We start from the raw sequence: 22,329 nt of genomic DNA, 5'->3' as shown, positions 1-22,329 counted from the left end.
GGTGGTTCGATCTTTTATTAGATGAATCTTATACTTTTATTAAAAGAGTTACCAACTAAGATCTATCATGATTTATTTAGTTTTTTACAATGATATGATAATGTCTCTAAAACATATACTAGTTGAGTAGACATGACGTGCAAAGACAAATGATAGACGTATATCTTTCTCATTTATCAAGCAACATAGAAATATCAATTGATTTTAAAATTTTTGCCTACTTCAATGCATAACTCAAATGGTTAAAGTATATATGCTCGATCAAAAAGTTAGAGAGGTTCAAATTCCTCTCACCAACACGAAGTTAGAGAGGTTCAAATTCCTCTCACCAACACGTGGAACTGAAAAAATATTTTCGAATGACTTTTTAAACAAGAACGATAGATATTAGTTTATTTTAAGATCGAACTTGGTAGAATTCGATTGTTTATAATCCAAACTTTGAACCAAATTCTAATTATAGGTTGGAAGTGATATTGAAATGTATATAAAGGATCATAAACTTTAGTTTCCCATCTTCACATTGAAGCTTTACAAACATTCATTTCATCTGGGAATTTTTGTAAACAAGACATGGTCCAAGAACATAAACCAAAGTCCAAGCTACCAGAAAAGTAAAGCAGTATTTTACCGGCAGTTTTCGAAACCCTTCCACCCCCTCCCCTCCTTCGTTCTATGACTTTAAGCATTGAACAAGAACCGCAGCAAACCAGAGAGCATTTACAAGAGAATTTGGTGCAGACATGGTTAGTTTACCTGCCCTGCTGCATTTCTGTTCCACGACAAATAGGATGGATCACCGAGAGGCCTGCATAACATTAATCAAGTTATTATTGGATGTTCAAGAACAACTGATGAAATATTATCAAGCATTTCAAGCTAAATCAAAAACGTCTCAGATTTTCCTTTACAGGAGTTTTAACTTGTATTTGTCACAAATTATACAGAACTTCCATGGAGAATGCGAAATCTTAGCCTCATACAGTTGATAAGAAATAGGGTAGTAATTGGAATGGGTCTTCTCCAAGAGGCAAATCAACTAAGAACAGAGAAAATAACGAAATGTTATCAAGGGAAGAAATCATCCACCCTTTTAAGGACGACCACCAATGGCAGTTCTCTGTAAAGCCTACCGAGATTATCACAGAGGCGTTTGTTTAGGAACTTGATATAATTCGGACGTACCCACCAAGAGAGCTCAAAGAGTTTCCGAGATATCAATGATCTACTTTATCTTTGACACTATATGCACCAAAATCATCATGATATTATACCAGCCCATATAGGCCTGGACAATTCAAATCAGAATAAAAGTTAAGAGTTGTCAAAACTCCATACTTGGAGATATTGAAAGGAGAGAAAAATCTATCTAGACTAGTTCATTAGTTTTTAAGATATCCATATTTAAGAAACTTCTTGGAAATACCAGACTAGCTATTATCCATATTTAAGAGACTTCTTGGAAAGACCTTGATCATATGCTGTGAGATTGTCAATTTTCTCAGTACCCTTGGAATGGACGAGACCATTCGGTGTTTGTGAAGCTCAAAATAGAGATGGTAGATCTATAATGGAGGAGGTACTTATGAATTCTCCTTTTAGAGAGGAGCAAAGTGTTGTGGCATGCGAGATTTTTTTTTTGTAATTTTATGGGACAATTGACTTGAGAGGAACAATAGAATCTTTAGAGAGGTTCAGATGAAGAGGTTTGGGAGGTAGCTATGTTTAATGTTTTTGTGGGCATTGATCACTAAGCCTCATTGTAATTGTGAACTTGGTCTTGTATATTAGCACAATTTTTTACCCCCAAAAAAACCAACAAACACATCTTCCATCACACAAGCACAATGACAGCAATTTCCAATGGACAAACTCTCGTATAGGTTGAAGCGACCCCATTCCGATACTTGAGCTTACTCGTTCCATCAAAATCAAAGCATACAACTTCTTCCAAATCCTATATTAGTGAATAAAATATCTCATCTTTGTCCCAACAAAAGGTGCAAAGGCATGCAAACTTCCAGCACAACTACTAATAAAAATGAAAAAGAAACAGAAATATTTGCAACTAGCAAGTTGTTGATTAACATTAATAATGGAAGCCCTGTTTCACGAAGATACGAATTTAAATCTAAAGAACAGAGAGCAGTTGCATTTGTCATATTCTGTAAATTTCATCAAGTGAATATCTTTCCCTAAATTATTAAATGTAGCAGATCTTTGTAAGTTTAGAAGAGAAATGTATCTCACCTTGGCTTGATGACGTAAAGGAGTATGAAGGATATCGCTAAAAACAAGCACAGTCCTCCAACACTAAGATAAGCTATGCCTAGAAAATCGTTCTTCCCACCGATCCAACTTGAGGTTGAAAGAACCAGCTTCTTTTTACCACCGAAGCTATACGTATTATAGTTGTTTTCTATCACCACTGTTATTATATCATTAGCTTCAAAGTTTGCTTCTATCTTCCCATATAGTTTCCTGAAGGTGGGCAGTGCAGCAGTTCGCATCCAAACAATAAGATCCTCTTGCTGGCTCAGCTGTTACACACAAAAAGGTAAGTATATTTATCCATTAAAGAGAAAAAGCGGTATAGAATGCAAATTAAGCATACTCACAGGTATGCTCTCATTTAGTTTTGCACCACCAATCAAAGTCCCACTCTGGAAGTTTTTAGGATAGACATCAGATCCAAATTTCTTTTCTCGGTCGCTTTTCCAGGCTATGTCCTTGCTGATATGTAGTGCCTTATTCTTCATAGAAAAACCATACGTATCATTGAACAAACTCCATGCGATGAGGCCACAAGGGACGATTGGAGCCCCTTTCCCAATGGTTGCTTCTGGTGCACATGTTTTTGTATCTGCTTCAGCTGCCCTGCTTCGTAATTGCTTATCACTTCTGCTTTTTACATAACTGATGCAAATGCAACAGAAAAATATATTAATATGAAGAGCGAGAACCAGAAATGTTGTGAAGACTTGAAGTACACTTGAACAAGTAGGTAGGCTTGTATCAGTTAACACGTGACACGATTTCCATACTTCAGATCTTTACTTTACAAACTAAATCACGTTCTTCTTTACTTTAATAAGTTACATGACCTTACTTGAACATGGATCTGTTTCATAGATCGTACAGCACGTCCTTGAGTTCTAAATAATAAGCTATGATCATACTCACAAATCATGAAATAAACAGTACCCTTCTGTTCGCTCATGAACAGTTTATTTCTCCCATAGTCAAGACTACTAAGTTTTTTGGTCGATTTCCACATACCGTCGGTGATTCTGATAAAAGTTATCAAGCTGGTAATAGATGTAGACCGGACCTTTCATTGGTTTAGGAACCTGAAAAGCATTCAGTTGGAAGAACTCTTTAAGACAGATAAATTAAGAGACAAATATGAAAAGGAACCCAAATCCAGTCTTCTCTTTAACAAAGACATTAGAATCTGTACTTACAATCAACCTCCTGCTACAGGTTTTATTAGTTGTACTGTCTTTAATAAACGTAAGAGGATCACCGCGATACTCAGAAGGAAGGCAATCATGATCGTATTGGTCCACAATTTCAACAACCTGAGTATTATGTAAAGCATATGGCTCAAGTTAAGCATTTAGTAGTTCAAAACTAAATTAATAGATAAAAACTGAATTTTATCATATTTGCAAGGATGTGGCAGATGAGAAGGTACTTGTTCTGATGCAAATAACGAAGCAATGCCTATCGGGATAAAGATAATGCCAACAGCAACGAAGGATGTTATAACCTGAAATCAAATAGTGACACCAATAAAAAGAGTGCATAATGCTACGACAGCGACCAAATCAGAAAACAACTTCAAATCTCTTTTAGGAATACCCATCCTGGTGTTAGAATTGGTTTGCAAGCAGGAAGCTCTTGCTGTGTAAATCTAGAATCTGCAATTCAATTAACAATAAAGTATGAGCATGAACCAAATGGCCATAACATTGCCAATAGAATCGACCTTACTTCAATGATAGATAGCAGAAATACAGAACCCCATGACATGAGAATGAAGCATACAAATGGCTAGAAGGAATTGCATTTAAAACGATTATATCGCGACGATGCACAAACATGAATTCTGATGGACCCAGAAGCACAACTACATAGGTTTTCTTCAGATGAATTATACAAACAATGCCCAAATAACGATGAAGTACGAGAACACGGGTTAAGAGGTAAACTTCAAACAGATTTAGGCATAGAATGGAAGAGATTGCATACGAAAAATCAAACAGCCATTAACAATCAATATATAAAAAAGAAAACAAAACAAAACCTAAAGAAAAATTGCAGGACTCCTTAACATGAGAATGGAGCATAAGAATGCTAGAAGGAACGCATTTAAAACGATTAAAATGCAAAAGAGGCACAAACATTTCAGACCCAGAAGCACAAACCAAAAGATTTGCTCCACAGAAGTGCTTCTCTTAAACTTTACAAACAATGCCCAAAAAGCAATGAAGTACAAAAGAATAGGTCGTATACAAAAACCCAAAAGAACAAACAGAATAATTCTTAACAATAGTTATAAAAATTAACACGAACAGAACAAACGAAAACTAGAACAAAAGTAGATATATGACATTTTGGTATCTTCGATTGCTTGGGCGGAGTGGACGAATCAGAATCAGAATCTCCATGCTGCATTCTACTTGCCGAGCTCGTTGCCGCGTGAGTATTATTCATTTCTACGCACCAACAAGAAGAGAACAAGGTTATTAATCTTCAATCTCATCTTTCTGCAATTTTTTCCCCTTTTCTTTCGAAATCGAATAGTGGGTTACAACAAATCTTTATCTTTCTCTTATGGGTTGATCGATGATGATAAAAGAAACACAAGATTAAGGGAAACATTGATTTGGGTGTGGAGGAAATTCAAGAAAAAAGACGAAAATAAGTTAGAAACGCGACCTGATCGATGAATCTCATCCGATCGGTGGCCCTTGCTTCACATACCCAGTTACTTTTCCGTAATGCTGCCCAAACATATCACCCATAATCGAGATTTAGTGGAAGTACCTTCGCGCGTTTTTCAATTTTTCTTTTTTTTTTTTAATAATTTTTTTCTATTCTATTTTGTAAGAATTTCTTTATTATGCCTCATCTTTTTGGGATTCTTTCAGTCCTAATCAAGATTTAGAGAGTTGAATCCATGTCTATACACATGTCTCAGTCAACTCCTTTTACTACCCTCCTCTCCTCTTTTTGTCTTTTGAGATTCAACTCTTTAATTTTTATTTATATGGGAAGCTAAAGATTTTAGTACCTTATAAATTTATGAGCATAACTCAAATCGATCCAATATAATATAATCTATTTTCACTATAAATTCATGTGACCTTTATTTTAGCTCCACTCAAAATGTCTTATACTAACAAAAATATTTTTGTCACCGGTGGTTTCAAATTTTCATTTGTTTGAATTTGTTAGAAGGTTGTAGGGTTCAATGGAGCGTGTTCTGTTTTTGGTGATTCTTTATTTGTCTTGCCAAATTGCAATTTGTGGGGCTGGTTTTCGTCTTCTTCGTCCTTGGACTCTACCATGGATCCTTTTAAGCATTAAAGTGTTGCTGAATTTTCCATGGAGGGTTTCGATGATCGAAAGGGGGGTGAGGCGAATTGAGAATGCTAAGAACAAATTGACTTTGTCCAATTGTTTCTGGGAAAGTGCTTATAGGCATCTATTTGAGGGCTGCTCTGAGAAAAATTCATATGACATTTTTGATTCCTTGAATTCTCTTGGTATTCAAATACAACAAGTGGCTCAAACGTCAAGGAAACGAGAAGATCACATGGTCACTTTGCTAAACCACTCAAAAGAAGTTTATGAACCATCCAGGAGTTATCTGAAGAAATTGAAGATTTTGATTATGATCTTCCAGAGGAAACAGGGGAGTAATAACATAAACAAGAATGATCAACAGTGAATTGTTGTTTCATTTTCATTTACCCCAAGAACAAAAAATTAGGATTCATCAATGAGCGTGCTTGAATTGGGCATCTCAGCAGCACAACCATACCTACAATTAGAACGACGTCTTTAAATTTTCAACATGTTCATAATATAGCATCTTGAGCCCTGTGATCACAATATGGATGAAGGATTGAGTTCAATATTATATCTGATAACCTTTGATCTTTTGACAGATCTTTCTTTCCTTTTTTTTTTTTTTTTTCAGACAGATCAGAATCGATGGTGGAGCATCTTAGCCTCTACAATTACTAGAAGAACTAAAGCTCCTGAAATTCAGTTAGACAGAAGGGCCAGCATACAAGGTGCAGACATTAGCACAGATGTTTCCGAGGTAGATATATCCATTTCACCCAGAGACCTTTCCTTGATAACATTAGCGTTTACGTAGATGTTGTTTATACAATAAGCTTGTTGTTTGTCAAAAATAGAATTACAAATACACTGGTTTACAATCACTATCAATGGATTCTTTTACAGCATCCATCACTAGCTGTGTCTTCCTGCTTATCTGTGGCCACTTGCTATCAGGACGAGACCCTGTTGTTTTTATGGCCCCTACAAGCCTGGCGAACTCTGCAACCATCAGAGCCTCTTGTGGTAGCTCATTAACCACCTCAACTTCTTCAGGTCTTGTGTTCCATCCAATATGGAGTTCTGCAAACTTTGCTCCTGAGGTGAACTCAAATGATGCTGAAGTCTCTTGGTAAGGGATGATGAAGTCGTAAACGTTCAGCGATCCACAGGCACCAGATATGGCTATGTCCATGGAGGTATGAGATAGGAAAGAGCAATGAATTGTTGCAGATGTTTCGTTTGATGTTTTACCCCATTGAAGGGAGGCTGTGCAGGACAAGATAACACCTGCTGAATTCTTGGTAACATCTGGTAGCGCATGGACTTGTGTTGGCAATTTGTAGTCCTTCGCCCACAAAAGGGCCCCTATGCAGTACCAGGCCAAGTCTCCCAATGCACCCAAGGCATCCAGGTCCGGTTTCACTCTTATATTTTCCTCAAGAAATTGTTTTGTTCCTGATGTTGTTGATGTGCTGTGAATCTTGAAATTGCAAAAAGAAACAATACTCGTCACTTGCAGCATTTAGAGGTTTTTCTGGTTAAAAATATGCTAAATTACATGAATGGTTCTACTTCTACGTAGCCTTAATGTCATTGTTAATTTTTTAGGTGAGATCCCCACATCGGTTGGGGAGGAGAACGAAGCCTTCTTTATAAGGGCGTGGAAACATTTCCTTAGCAGACACATCTTAAAAACATTGAGGGGAAGCCAAAAGAGAACGCTTAAAGAAGACCATAACTCCTAGTAGAGGGAAAGCTTAGAGAGGACAACAGAAAGCATACGCATTTTAAAAACCTCGAGGGGAAATACAAAGGCCAAAGGGGAATGCTCAAAGAGGACTCTTAGCAGAGGGAAAGCACAGAGAGGACCACCAAAAGCAGACGCACTTTGAGGGGAAATACAAAGATCACGATATCTGCCAACGGTGGACTCGAGCTTCTAAACTATCTAATATCTAATTTAGTTTATGTTCCTGCCCTTAACTATTGGACTGAATTTGGTTGACAACTTAAAAATGACGACTTAACTTGATTTCAGGACCAATGTGCCATATGAACAGTGTTACTTATTAGGACCAAAACCCCTTAAAATTTTAAGATACTGAAGTTGGGAAAAGATCTTACATAGTTAACATGGCCAAAAAGCTTAGTATCAGAGATAATCTCCTTCATTTTGGCAGTTCTAGGGTGATGCAGCCACATAGATCCATCCATGAACTGCACACCGTTCAACTCACAGGCATCAAGAATCTTATCAAGCTCAGCAACGTCCAGCGCCGTGGGTTTCTCCAACAGAATATGCTTCTTCTTCTCAGCAGCCAAAATTGCCCACCGCTGGTGAAGACTGGTCGGCAGTGGCATGTACACGGCATCCACACAAGGGTCGTCGAGAATCTGATCGTATCCTCCGTAAACCTTGACAGTTTTCGGTAAGCCATTGACGGCGGCGAAGTTCAAGGCCTTGTCAAGTGATCGGCTGGCAACGGCGGAGACGGTGGAGTTGGGTGCTGAATTTATGGCTCTGGCTACTTTTCTGGCAATCTCGGCGCAGCCGACGATGCCGAAACGGATCGGGTTCTCCGCCATCTAGGGAAAAGTGAAGAAAATGGAAGGATTACAGAGAGGGCTGTGGAAGAAAGAAGGTCAAGTTGTTTTGGGCTATGGATTTGTGGATGCCGATGTGGTCTGGGTGGCTGTGTGTGGTTTGGACAAGCGGAATGATAAAATGCAGCAGCCAGAAAATAATAATAATAATAATAATAAAAGTAAAAAATTTAAAAGAAAAATAGGTTTTAGAATACGTGGAACTAACTAAGATCTCTAAAAATCTCTAAAAATCTCGACTAACCCTAATAAGATAGATGAGTACCAATGAGATATACGATCAAGATAGATCAATTTATTATATTCTAAGGAGTTAGGCTACCGAGAATGATGCACTCCAAGGGACTAGATAGATTATATGCTTCGACTAGTTCCAAGAAACTAGCCTATGATAAGACGTTAAAACTCCCGGGAGTTAAATTATGAGGAAGAATAAGCTTCGAGGAGCTAAAACTTAAAAGTAGAGCCTACATGTAAGACTTATCAGGTAAAACTAAAAGAATGGTTGAAGAGCCTACATGTAGGTTACTATATTTGGTCACCCAATCATACACACTCGTGCTACTTCTGCAGTTTTCTCACTCCTCAGGTTTGTAGCCAGCTCTTCAGCTGGTTAAGTCGATGTTTGACTTGGTCAATTTTGGTTCAATTCAATTTTTGTTCCGTGTCCAAGTATTATTCGTTGATTTCTTTACTTGTTCAGGTCAAGACATTTTCCTTTAGTTGACTCATTTTTAAGCTTTTTCTCTATAATCAGGCTTAGGGAGTGAGTTCATGTATATGCACAGCAAATGCATAACCTGAAAGTGAAGTGAAGTTCAAGGCCAGATAAATTTTAGGTGATTGCAATTTTCAACCTCAACAGAGGGCTCAGGTAATGCATATTTTTAAATACTCAACATTTTTTCATATGTTCAAATGTTCGTCTAATAAAACTCGTTAGTATTGTTTTTAAGAATGACATAAAGTTCATCAATAATATTAAATAAACAAAAAGATGTACGTGAATAAGAACTTTCTATATAACAATTTCAATTCGATAAGTTTTACATTCATTTAAGAAACGCAATAAACAAGTGGGGACTCAAACGTGTTAACTCATATTTCAATAACTACCAAAGTATTTCATCAAAACAAACCCAAATATGAAATCTAAAAGTATGTTTCAAACCAAAATATGATTTGAAAGTTACCCTTGCACTTACGACATAACTTTTACAAAAAAAAAAAAAAAAAAAATCTAGTAGGATTCATGAAAAATTCTTCGATTTGTGATACATGTTTCGTAGATAGTCAGGACTTTGAGTAATATCCCAAAGACCATTAAGGGAATCGATCGGATTCTTCCTTTACTCGTGTTTGGTTGGAAGAAAAGGAAGATGCTCACACATAGAGGGGAGAGAGGGAGAGAGATTTAGAGAGGTGAAGCAAAAGGGTAGGTCAAAACATTGAACAAAATGACTATATATATCTTCATCATCTTGTTCCCCCCAAGCTAAAATCTGTTCCAATTGTGTATCTCTAATATCTATATGTATATGTCACTCACCAAATTTAGTGTTCTTCCACATCCCACTCTGCTCTGCCTAACCTGAACTCCAAGCTTGGTTTGTTGCAGCATTCTGAATTGTATCTCTTCATTGCACCTGAATCACATTCCTGTCATATACTTTGTTCAAATTCTCCCACACTTTTTTCATCTTTAAAATTAACAACAATCACTCCCAAACATGCTATAAGCCTACCTGAATTTGGTGCATGCATTTCTGCTGCATTTTGGCATACAAACTTGGCCTAATCACATCCATTTCATTGCCGTTTGTTTGTGCCCAAACATCTCTGCAAGATGAAGCAAAAACAATATGATTGAATTTCAAGAACACCCACAAAAACAAAATTCATTTCTAAGATACACAAAATGAGGATTGTTCATTTAGAAACAAGGTAGAATCCCGAATCGGACCCAGCACTCTTAGGATGGCTTTTTGGCTCAATGACCTCGAGCCATTCTAGAAGCGCTTGATCTACAACTCACCCAAACTAGGATTCAAAGGTGAATGACCAAGACCATTTTCTTTCCTTAAACACGTGGAAAAATCGTGTAGTTTGATACCAAATTTAATTTTATGTCTAATAGAATTATGACGTTATCACATTGTTCATCAGTTTCGTTCAAATTGCTATACATTTTTCGAGAAGAAAACTATTAGAGCTAAACGACCATCAAAGCTTCCATTCTATCCAATATACATTCTCTTCACATTCCCTAAGCAAACCCTAACTAAACATTACCCTAAATATTCAATTCCAAACCAAAAACACATATATTTATCACCAAATTGTAAGAGACAAGAGAGAAATGGAAAAATGAATGTAAGTAACCTTGAACAATTAGACCAAAGAGTGGAGGAGCCAAATTCCGAATCGGCCGGTTGCTGGCCGGACCGGTCGGGCGAAGCTCTTTGATCGGAAAATTGTTTGGCGCCATGATCCCCGCTAATTGTCCCCAATGTAGGCGATACCTCATCTTCTCCCGAACCGTCTGATTGGCCTTCATTACCCCAACAACAAATCAAATACCTCAATACTTAGTGAAGATTCAAACGCAAAATTAACGTTTAAATTTACAGATTTCTTCAACTCAATTTGAATTAAGCATAAGAAACAAAACAAAACCAAATTGAATCGAACAGAAGTCCAACACACACTCCAAACGCTCTTGAAGATCGAAAAAGAAATAGTAAAATGAATAAAAAAAAAAAAAGAGAGCCAAGCAATACCAATTACCTGAGGAAGCTGCAGGCTTGTCAGTGGTCTTAACAGTTCGATACATCTGCATCAAAAATAAATAAATAACTCTCTCTTCTATGAACTGTCTATGTTTGTTCATTATATTTGAATCCAAGTTTATATTATTTTGTAATGATGACAACCTTTTCCCCCTCTTTCTCTCTCTTCCTCTATTCTCCACAAACACAAAATTCATTCATTCATTCAATCACTCACCATTTAAGAGAGAGAAAACAGAATGATTTGGTGATTACAATGAAGGGATTTAGAGATGATTACCTGTAAATGGCTTTTCACATGAGCCAGTGTTAGATCCTTCACATCCATCAGCTCAAGAACTGATTTTGGTGTTGCTCCTGCAAAACAAAACCCGGGTTTTGTCCCTTTTCAAATTCGATAAATATACGCTCTACTCTCTAATAATTTCGTGTTTACTTCGATGATGCTCGACAAATTAGTAGAAATTTTGATGATTTTGGACTTTTTCGTCTAAATTTCTGCTAATTAATTGAGTAAACTCACCGACAGGCGAAAACACGAAAAGGGTATTAGTGAAACATGTCGAGAAGATCAAATCGAACAATAAAGAAGAAAAAATGTGATTTTTTTTGGTTGTTTACTTTCATGGCCGCCGAGATGTTCGACGGCGTGAACGAAGCGAGCGTGTAAGGAGGTAGTCCATCGCATTCTAGGAGCCCTCATGCTTCGTTTTGCAGGAAGCTTCTGCAAAAATCTGGATCTCATCATCATTCCATGAGAACAAACATGAGAAGAAGAAGAAGCTGCATTACTATAATTACTATGATTATTATAGTTCAAAGATTTAACTGCTTCTATAGAAACAACCCCATTGTTGAACCTCGGAGACGAGTTATTTCCTCCGATTCCTCGATGATGATGATGATGATGATAACCCATTTGAACAACTCCGTTCGAGTTCGAGTAATTTGGGAAGAAGCAAGGAGATGGAAATTGATGGTGAAAATAATGATCTTTTTGATCCACACCCAAAAATGGAAACGGACGATTGTGATACACGGGAATTCCTTTGATCGGTTGCAACCCGTCAGATGATATGTCGAACATTGAAAGCCCTCGAAGACGAGGAGGCGGTGTTGGAGTATCCAGTGGCACTCCGCTAAGGGAATTGTTGTTGTTGTTGTTGTTGTTGTTGGTTCCTAGAGAGAGCTCGGTGCGAGCTCGAGGGTCGTTTCTTTGAATCAAAAGATCAAACCTTGTTTGTGCAAATCCATGGCTGAGGGTTCTAATTGAAGAGGAAGAAGAAGAAGAAGAAGAAGAAGAAGAAGAAGAAGAAGAAGAAACATTTGGAGGGCTGATTTGAAGAGAGAGATCAGGAAGTGGGGTTGAAGAAGGTTCAATAAAAACACCTTCTAAGGGCATCTTGTTCTTGGTGTTCTTGGTGTTCTTGGTGTTCTTGGTGTTCTTGGTTTAGCAGCTTTTTGTTTGTTTGTTTGTTTGTGGGTAACTTAGTGATGAAGGAAGTGAAAAGAAAGAGGAATTTAGAAAAGGTGGGAGCTTTGGATGTTCTTCAATGGAGGGAAGCTCTTCTCAAGATCTGATTTTTCTTGAGAAAGGTTTCATGGGGGATTCAAAAGATAGGTTTTTTGTTGTAATTTGATAAACCCAGATGGGAAAACTCACAAAAACTTGCAAAAAGCTAAACCCACAAACCCAAATAAACAGAAAAATGGTGTAGAGAGAGAAGTTAAGAGAGAGAAGTTAGGAGAGAGAAAATAAGAGAGAGAAGAAAAAAGATAGAGAAATGAAAAGGATATGGGATTTTGGATTTGGGTTTTGAGTATTATGGTGTTTCTCTCCAGAAAATGACACTAAGAAGAAAGTAAGAGCTAAATTTTGTAGTCCAGTGATGTTCAAATTGGTAATTTAATCTATTACTTAACCTGTAAATCGTCAAATTTACCTTACAATAATTAATTGTTACCCTCTTTAAAACAATAGTGCTAATTCTTACTGTTCCATGAAAGTCCAAAGTGCATGGTTAATTTGGGAAATGATCGTGAATTTATAATCAAATAATACTATTTCCATTGTTACGAAACCTTTTGGAGAAGCACAAAGCAAGCCATGAGAGTTTATGCTCAAGTGGACAGTATCATAATATTGTAGAGAGTCGTGTTCATCTAACATGGTATCAGAGCCCTGCCCTAAAAACTTAGTCATGTCAAAATCCTCAAATGTCGAACCAAAGTATTGAGTCTCGAAGGCATAGTAAAAAATGATTAAGACTCCAAAACTCCAAAAGAAAATGAGTCGGGTTTAATTAACAGAGGCGTACTTTTTTTTTTTATGAATATGTACTTCTAATTAAGAGGGAAATGTCGAAAATGAAAAAATTCATAATAAAATTTTATTTACTATCAAAATTTGGAGTGTGATCCTCAAGAATATATTTGGGAAAATTATCATTATTACCATTTAAATAATTTTGATAAAATATAAATTCATATTTAAACTAAGGACGAATTATTTTAGGAATTATAAAAAAACTTTAAAATTAAATTTAGATATTTAATATTTAAAAAAAAAAAAAAAAGGAAAAAGGGAGAGTTTGGAGAAAAAAATGTTAGAGAGAGAAAGACAGGTTCACGTGTGATTACTTTTTATTATTATTATTATTTTTTTTTTAACAAATAAATTCGTAATGTCCATTTATTTTTATAGGACCAAAATATATTTATTTTAATTTTGAAAATTATAAATAAATACTCTCTTTATTTTTGTACCATGCGAAGTGAACAAAAAAATAATTTCAGTCCTTTTTCAGTAAATGAAACACAATTATTCTAAATATTTACTTGCTTTCATTTATTGGGATTTTAATGAAATAAATAAATCATTTTTAATTTTATCACTTAATATTGGTTCGATTATGCGAGTATAAGTCGTAGGTTTGAATTACGAAACTTGTATTTATTGATTTATTGACATGATATTAAATATTTATATGAATTTTTTTAGTTAAATATTTGAATAATATAAAACTATGTTAACTATAATCGAGTAAGAATGTCAGATAGAACGATCATACTTGTCCCTAGTATAAGGGTTGTCGAGTTGTTCTTTTTTTAAAGAATAAAATATTTTTTAAAAAAATTATACTTGTCTACTGTGAGATCGCATGTTGGTTGAAGAAGAGAACTAAATATTCTTTATAAACGTGTGGAAACCTCTCTCTAGTACAAACGTTTAATACCGTGAGGCTGACGACGATACATAACGGTCTCAAACGGACAATATCTACAATACATGTTACATAAAGACTCAAATTTTGTTAGTTTTTCAAAAATTCAACCCAACCTAAATCGAAAAGAATTTACGAACACTCCTAATAATGCTTCGGTTGGATGAAGTGCAGCATCCCATGAAGAAGGATCTTCTAACTTGGGCATTAGACTCGAGTTATTGGAAAGTGGCCCGACTTCGTGGCCTTCAACAAAGAGATTGATTGTCATGAACGCTTTGGTTAGGTGCTTTCCTCTACATTCGTTATGGTAGACACTGAAACTACGTTCGAATGAAAGTGATTCTAAAAAATACTTAAAATAATTGATAGTTACAACATGTATCAAAAAGTCGTATGTTTTTTTTTTTTTTTTTGATAACTCAATCATAAAAACTCTAAAGTAAAATGTGATTAGCTTTGAACCGTTTATATGTTGAGTCTCTCTGAAATTCTAGAAAGTACGTGAGTGAGAAAAAAAATCATTCTAAAAAGACCCATATTGGTTTATAGGGATGATCTTCACTTTCAAAAACACTTCAAAAAAAAAAAAGTGACGTGGTCATGTCGTAGAGGAATGTCAAGTCCATCAAGTACCGAATTCATATTCTAAATAATCTCACTCTTAGAAGTACGTAAATGGATCATGTAACAGGAAAATATCGAGACTACTTTATTGTATATGTTTCTATTAGACGACACTTCAATTTCAATTCGATACCTGATGGCTCTAATATTCTCGTGCGATATGATATTGTGAGTACTTTATTGTATATGTTTCTATTAGACGACACTTCAATTTCAATTCGATACCTGATGGCTCTAATATTCTCGTGCGATATGATATTGTGAGTACTTTATTGTATATGTTTCTATTAGACGACACTTCAATTTCAATTCGATACCTGATGGCTCTAATATTCTCGTGCGATATGATATTGTGAGGCAACATGTTCCGTGCCCCACCTTATCTTTCTGTTCGATCTTGGTTGATTTTTTATGGTGTCACATCTCTAATTTCTTTTTCTGGGAGAGTTGTTTTATGATTGGTAGAGGTGTGGGTATGCATTAAATGCTTAGTTGGTTGTATTAAATGCTTGCTTGGTTTTACTTTATAAGGAACATCTCTCTTACAAATTGCACATCTTGTAGGGTCAATTTTCAATTTACATGCATTCAATTTTGTTCGGAAATCACTTTTTTCCTAACTTCGACGTTCATTAATGTTCACAATTCTCGCTCTTTCCTCTCCATCACTTTAACCCTCTATGCTTGGTCCACCTCTCACGAACCCGGTAAAAAATACATGAGTTCTTTCGATGTGCTTCGTCCTCACTCATATGCATCACTCCAAGTAAAGCACGTTTAACCACAGAGTTCCTATGATTGAAATACTGAAAACAAAAGTGTATATTATTAGTATTCGTAATAACTTTCAGTTATTTTAAGTCCTATTTTATTCGGGTGTCACATTGTCATAACCATGGTTTTTAAGACACGTGGACACCGCATAACCATTCAATTCATAGTTGATTTGGCCTATCAAAATTCCCAACGTGTCACTTAAAAACAAAAAACATGATCCTTATTACAGACAACCTTACTGCCAATCATATTGCTAGAATGTTCTTGGATAAGAGTCTGATAAGCACCATCCAAAGATGGTTGAGTGGTCTGAACATAAACCATCATCCAATCCCAATGGATGAAACTTTTCATCGAGTAAGATGATCTTCGACATGATAAGGAATCGATACTCCTGATCCTTGATTCAATACTCTTCATGATCAAGCATCTGTTAAAAATCACGACTCTTTATGAGCATAAGCTCTCATGGACTTACTTTTGGTTTCCCCAAAATGTCTCGTACCAATCGAGATATATTCCTTATTTATAAACTCATGATCAGCCTCTTATTAGTCGATGTAGGACATCTCTCCTAATTATCCTCAACAGCATTATTTTCTTGAACGACTGAAGATGGTGGCACAAAACCCGACATGGGTCGATAGCCAATGGGTCGGAAAATGGCGACCGCTAACGAAGATGATAACTATATTATGGTATAATCTAATGGAATGGAATTTAATTTGACAGATGGAAGTAGTGAAAACAAGAGTGAGAGGCTCGTTTTCCAAAGCCAAACTTAAAGTGTAATTTACGTAAAATAAATGAGGCAATTCATAGTATGATCAGAAGAAAAAGACTGAAGCCTTTAACAATTCAACTCGATGTGTACATATCATTTTCTTCCAACCTATATCATACGTAGGCCACAGAAAAAGATCCCTTGAGCTTAAATGCTATCCACCTAATCTCATCAACCCTAATTAATACTCGGATAAAAAGTTAATACTTTCGATTCTAAATTTGAGTTCGATAAATTTTGGTTCTTGCTTGCCACTGTTATGAGAAATAAATGATCGCTCGATACAATCTACCATAAGAATTACTTGAAATCTTAGAAATGACGGGATGATACTCAAATTTCTAAGGGCGGAAGTCTCGAGATTTTTATATGCAAATTTGTGGGTATTTATCGTCTCCCTGCAAAAGAAACTTTTAACCCTTCAAATGACGATTAAAAGAAATTATTTACTATAACAAGTTATGACCGTGATTAACAAATTTAATTGCAAGGCTTTCTAATGGAAGGAGTGAGAAAGAGTTTCAACTTTAGGAATGTAATAATGTATACTTCATTTACTATGTGAGATGGTCGGGGATGAGTAGAGGTGTATGGACGTTTACTCTCTTTGAAAAGTCAGCCTTCATGGGCTAGCAAGATGGCAAATGTAACTTTCATAGTTCCTCTATGCACCTTATCAAGATCATATTGACATATTCTTCCAACAATAAATAAATAAACGACTTCATACTTACGGGCCAAAGCGGACAATATTTGCTAGTGGTGGGTTTTGGCTGTTACAAATGGTATCAAAGCTAAAAATCGAGCGGTGTGTCAGAAGACGCTCTTGTAGAATGGAAATGATCTCTAGATTGATCAGAATCCCCTTTCAATTGGCTAGAATCTGTTATTAACAAATCCAAATATTGTGGAATCATATTAAATATTTAACTAGCATCTTTTATTCTCATTCACGTCCTTTTTAAGAAAATTTTCAAAGGATCATTCAACATATAATTGCTCCAAATAAAACAAGCTTAACTTTAAAATTCCTATTATTAAGCCATCGAAAAAGAAGGTGCACATTGTTAGTATAGGTAGTAACTTTCAATTCTTTAGTCATTCTATTATAGTTTCAGTTTATTCATGCACCCTACCCTATCTTTACTGAGTGTCACATAATTTGGGTTTGACTATTTGATCTCAACAGTAATCCAAACACTTACGATCAAAACATATCAAATCAATCCATCATTTCAAATCATCCCAATTTTCAAACATCCCTAAAAAAGATTACCAATAAATAAACGTCGAAAACATGAAAAGACAGATTTGCCCTCAAATAATTAAGATGTGTAAAGAATATGCATATGGGTTGATGGAGAGATGCCCTCACACTCCAATAATGTATGCATATTCCTCTAAGTAATACTCCTCAAAGAATATATTGGAGAATGAGAGCCTCACTGCCACCACCTTTGACCCTTTGTTTCTCTTGTGGGCTCAAACCAGCTGCCTTGACTGCCTCTATTAGCTGTCGCCCTCAATGTCTAGAGAACAGGGAAGTGATTAAATCATCTTTCTTGATTCAAAACCGAAAGGGAACCATAACGGGAATCATCTTTAACCTTTATAAGGGTGTGAAAACTTTTCTCTGACCGATGCGTTTTAAAATCGTGAAGCTGATGACTATACATAACGGATTAAAGCAGACAATATCTGGTAGCTATATTATAAAAGACGAAGAAAAACAAAGTCACCATGAAAATTGAAGTATGTTCAAAGACATCTTTTACTGTCGGATTTTGCAGAGAGATTTATTAAGAAACATGCAGTGTGGGGTTATGTACAGAACAGCACAAACCGACACACATTTAAATTGAGAAAAAAATAATAATTCAATATTTAAAAGGTTCATTCAATTAAAAGGAAAAAAATAAATTTATTTATTTTAATTGAAAGAATCAAACCAATAATTCCCATAATCATTTAGGGTATTTGTATTAATCGTCTCCGTCTCTTATTTAGAATTCGATATTTGATGGTCTCGATATTTCTCTATATCTCACGTGACATGATCGTGTTACTTACTCCTCGCTTCTAAGAATAAAAACTATCTCTACAGACCAATATGAGTTATTTCACCATGTTTTGTCCTCGATCACATGCATCTTACGAAAATTTCCCAGAGCTAACGCAATATAAAATTGCTCCAACCACGCTTAACTATAGAGTTCTTAAGATTGAGCAACGGAATAGAAACATGCATCTTGTTGGTGTAGATAGTGACTTTCAATTCTTTTAAGTCTTTTTTAGCTATCCTATTCTTAGGACTCCTCTCATTCAGATGAGGTCTTGGTTCATTCATGTACTCTTATTTTACTTGGAACTCGAGTGTCATAAGTTTTGTAGACTAAAATTGTGTTTTTTTTTTTTTCAATGGTTTAATCATAAGAACTTCAAAATTAAACATGTTTAGTTTTGAAAAATCTTATGTTGGGTGATCTCCTCAAAATTTTCCATAGGAGCAAATGAACGAGGAGACAAACCAGGCTAAAAAGACTCGTGTTGGTTTATGACAATTGTTTCATTCTTAAAACCACTTCAAGACAAGTAGGTAGCATGGTCATGTTACAATAGATGTAGAGGGATATCAGAGCAATTAAATGTCGAATATAGATTCCAAATCTTGATCCGAATCTTGGACATAAGACATTACAAAAACAAAGTGTGTAAGTGTGAGATCTAACATCCTTTAGAGAGAGGAATGAAGCATTCCTTGCAAGGGTGTCGAAACCTCTCCCCAACAAAAGCATTTCAAAACCGCGAGGTTGGCTACGATATGTGACATGACCAAAGCAACCAATATCTACTGGTAGTGGGTTTGAGCGGTTAGAAATGATATTAGAGCCGGGTTATCGGGCAGTGTACCAATAAAGACACCAAGCCTAAAAGGGATCGATTGGAGGGAGAAAAGAAAATATTTTTAACCCGAAGAAAGCGATGGGTAGAAAGAAAAAAGATAAACATTGACCCATGGAACAAATGCAAATGGAGAGAGAGAGAGAGGAAGGGCCATTGTTAAAAGAGGGAATAATAAATGCAAATGGAGCAGAAGATGGAGAGTGATGTGAGAGATGAAAGCATATGATTTTGTAATCAATTGCTTTATGATTGAACATCAAAAACTACAAACTTCTGCCTTTGTGTGCCTTTGTGGGTGCCTTTGTGGGTGCCTTTGGGTGGGGCACCCCCACCTCATATAACCCACAAACCCTTACTTTTCTTTCCACTCCACCCATCTTTACAGCGTCTATACTACTACCACTCTCGACTCTCGATCCGGGTTAGATGTTAAACTCAATCTTAGAATTGGGTTTTCAAATTTAACTCAATTCAATTCAAATAAGTTCATAACTCAACGCAGACTGTATGAGTTAAGTTGAGTTAATTGAGTTTTTTGGACACCCTAATAAAAAAAAACTCTGGTAGTGAAAGGATTAAAAAGTAAAATCTATTAAAATTACGGTAGTTTATAACTTTTTACCTTTAAACGAAACCCTAAATTTAAACGTGTAATTTAAATGACAATGAAAATTTTATACGTGTCTCGTTCCCTACTAAGAGTGAGCTTTCACATCGTGCCTCGTTATGGGGGCTGACCCATTATAGAGGTGTTGACATTGTCCTTCACCAAACTCCCTGACCCATATTGTCTCCTTCACATTTAATTAACATTTTCCTCTCATTCCAATACCCACTCATTTAAATCTCTCTCTACTCAATTTTTTTTTTTGTTTCTCTTTCCATTTTTCCGTTCAACAATGTAGCACGCTCGAGACTTCAACTTCTCATAATGTCTTAATCGAGTTGAGTTATACTCATAATGTCTTTTCTTTCTCGACCAATATATTACTTTGCATACTTTGTCTCTCATACTATTAAAATATAGGCCGAACTAATAAATTCACCTTTGAATTTTAGATTGTCTTCAAAATACTCTGAATTTTTACTAGTTTCAATTGTACCCTTAAATTTTCAAAAGATTTTTTTTTTTTTTTTTTTTTTTTTTTTTTTTTTTAATATCCTTCAAGTTTCCAAAAAAAAAATCAAAAATACACTTATAGCTAGTTTTAGATAATAACTGTGATATTCTACGTTGGTTGGGAAGAAAACGAAACTGGGCGTGGAAACCTTTTCCTAGCAGACATGTTTTAAAGCCTTGAGGGGAAGCTCGAAAATGAAAGCCTAAAGAGGACAATATTTGCTACCAATGGACTTGGGCCATTACAAATGATATTAGAGCCAGACACCAAACGATGTCTTAATGACGAGGCGAAGTGTACAAGTAAAGACGTGCTTTAAAGCCTTGAGGGAAAGCAGAAACAATTGATACATTGCTTTATTATAAATACTCTTGAATTTCTAAGAGGGTTTCTGTGGGGAGGAAGTTTTCAACCTCTACCTTCAAGAGAAAATTAGCTCTAGAAGAATCCACGATTTAAGTGTGTTCGTAACGTGATATTATCATTATTTAATTCAACAACTTGTGGAATTAGACAAATTCGAACATATGATCTCTTATTTAAGGTATAAACTTAGTTGAACTATACTCAAATTGGCAAAGAGTTTGTCCAGAGTTCATGTGTATCAAAGCTTTTGGGGCTTTGTTGGGCCTATCCAAAAAAACTCAAGCTTTGGGCCTATGCCACCTCTTCAAGATTGCAATACCAGCTAGCTTTCAATTTAAAATACCACTTTGGTACCTATATTTTTTTTAGTTTTTGTACTTTTAAAATGTTTTTAAAATGTTCATTTTGATCGTGTTAATTTAAAATTTGGTTTGTTTCGGTCCATTTTGGTCTTAATATTTTTGAAAAGTGATCGTGGTCCCTCGAAAAAAAACGCAACTAGGTAAAGAAGAAAAAGTTTAGAATTGTCATCTTTCTAAGTCATCCAAATGGACATTTTGAAAGTAAATAGATTAAAATGAAATAGAGTTGAAAAATGAACCTTGTAAAATTAGAGATTTCAACCTGGGTCGAGGCTTCGTGGGACCCATTTCGAAAGAGGCGGAGATTTCCGTTTAAATGGAGAATGGGGGAGAGAGTGGAGAAAGATTTCTCCCCGTTAGATGAATGGGCTCGAGGACGATAATTTTATTCCCCATTCCCGCTCTGTCCCTACCCTGCTTCAAAGAGACTTTTTAAATTCTATTTCCAAGTTTTATATTCTATTCTAAGTTCCAATAAGTTTTATGTCGTTACGTTTCAATAAATTTAACGTGGTACTTTCATTTTTTTTTATTTATGTAATAACAAATATTTTTGAATTTGGAAACATTTCTTTTTTGTGCTGGTTCGATTAAATTATTTATTAGTCGAAAAAAAGTAATTACCCTTTTTTTTTTTCTTAAATTTAAAAATTATATTATCAAATTTTGTCCTTATAACAAAATGTTGATTAATTTTATAGTTTGTTTACCATAGTTGGTAAAATGATTTTATCAACAAAAATAATAATTTACAACATCATGATTTAACTTCAATTTCTACATAAATCAACACTTTTTAATAGGTTATATTAAAAAAAATAAAATGTATATATTAAAAAGTTTCGTTAAAATAATTACTTTTTGAAAGAATAATAAATAGAAAAAAAATCTGTACCGCTAGTTACTTGTTCCAATCTTTACAAAAATAAATTGAGAATTTTATTAAATTGTATTATATGAATTATTATTTTACATTTTCCTTAAAAATAAAGTTTGGATTTACTTTTATGCTATTACCTAATTTCTTCATTGTTTAAAAATCAAATTGAAATAAAAAAGTTGGGAGGAGATTTAAACTTTTTTGTTTTAAGAAAAAATCTAATAATATTTCGGTACAATAAATAGAAAGAGATAAATGGTAATCGTCTAAGGCTACCGCTACCAAATATTATTTGTTTTGGCTCGTTACAT

The 22,329-nt window shown here is 35.2% G+C and overlaps 3 protein-coding genes across 6 annotated transcripts; all 3 read right to left on the bottom strand.

Annotated features, from left to right (window-relative positions):
• Window positions 1-451: 451 nt before the first annotated feature.
• LOC111791082 (putative ALA-interacting subunit 4) lies at window positions 452-5,100 on the bottom strand. The gene is made up of 9 exons (XM_023672282.2): window positions 4,945-5,100; window positions 4,617-4,721; window positions 3,865-3,923; window positions 3,698-3,772; window positions 3,465-3,581; window positions 3,280-3,350; window positions 2,619-2,916; window positions 2,251-2,540; window positions 452-808 (listed from the first exon to the last, which is right to left on the bottom strand). Exons 2-9 carry the CDS (start codon window positions 4,717-4,719, stop codon window positions 748-750), a joined length of 1,074 nt encoding a protein of 357 aa, XP_023528050.2. The 5' UTR covers window positions 4,720-4,721; window positions 4,945-5,100; the 3' UTR covers window positions 452-747.
• Window positions 5,101-6,329: 1,229 nt separating this feature from the next.
• On the bottom strand, window positions 6,330-8,316 carry LOC111791081 (putative oxidoreductase At4g09670). Its single transcript, XM_023672281.2, has 2 exons — window positions 7,705-8,316; window positions 6,330-7,060 (listed from the first exon to the last, which is right to left on the bottom strand). Exons 1-2 carry the CDS (start codon window positions 8,164-8,166, stop codon window positions 6,437-6,439), a joined length of 1,086 nt encoding a protein of 361 aa, XP_023528049.2. The 5' UTR covers window positions 8,167-8,316; the 3' UTR covers window positions 6,330-6,436.
• Window positions 8,317-9,258: 942 nt separating this feature from the next.
• On the bottom strand, window positions 9,259-12,761 carry LOC111791079 (transcription repressor KAN1). 4 transcript variants are annotated; one of them, XM_023672278.2, is made up of 7 exons: window positions 11,803-12,761; window positions 11,595-11,697; window positions 11,254-11,330; window positions 10,972-11,017; window positions 10,567-10,735; window positions 9,930-10,023; window positions 9,259-9,843 (listed from the first exon to the last, which is right to left on the bottom strand). In XM_023672278.2, the coding sequence occupies exons 1-7, from the start codon at window positions 12,373-12,375 to the stop codon at window positions 9,739-9,741; spliced, it is 1,167 nt and encodes a 388-aa protein (XP_023528046.2). In that variant the 5' UTR covers window positions 12,376-12,761; the 3' UTR covers window positions 9,259-9,738. The 4 variants fall into 4 exon arrangements, with proteins under 4 accessions (XP_023528046.2, XP_023528048.2, XP_023528045.2 ...); XM_023672280.2 differs by having other exon boundaries at window positions 11,595-11,707; window positions 11,834-12,761; XM_023672277.2 differs by having other exon boundaries at window positions 9,259-9,830; window positions 11,595-12,761.
• Between the last annotated feature and the right edge of the window lie 9,568 nt (window positions 12,762-22,329).

The sequence above is a fragment of the Cucurbita pepo genome, chromosome 3 (genome assembly GCF_057944985.1).
Source record: "Cucurbita pepo subsp. pepo isolate OVF chromosome 3, ASM5794498v1, whole genome shotgun sequence".
Taxonomy (NCBI): Eukaryota; Viridiplantae; Streptophyta; class Magnoliopsida; order Cucurbitales; family Cucurbitaceae; genus Cucurbita; species Cucurbita pepo.
Note: the sequence above shows the minus strand (reverse complement) of the source record. Positions and strands in the feature narration are given on the sequence as shown.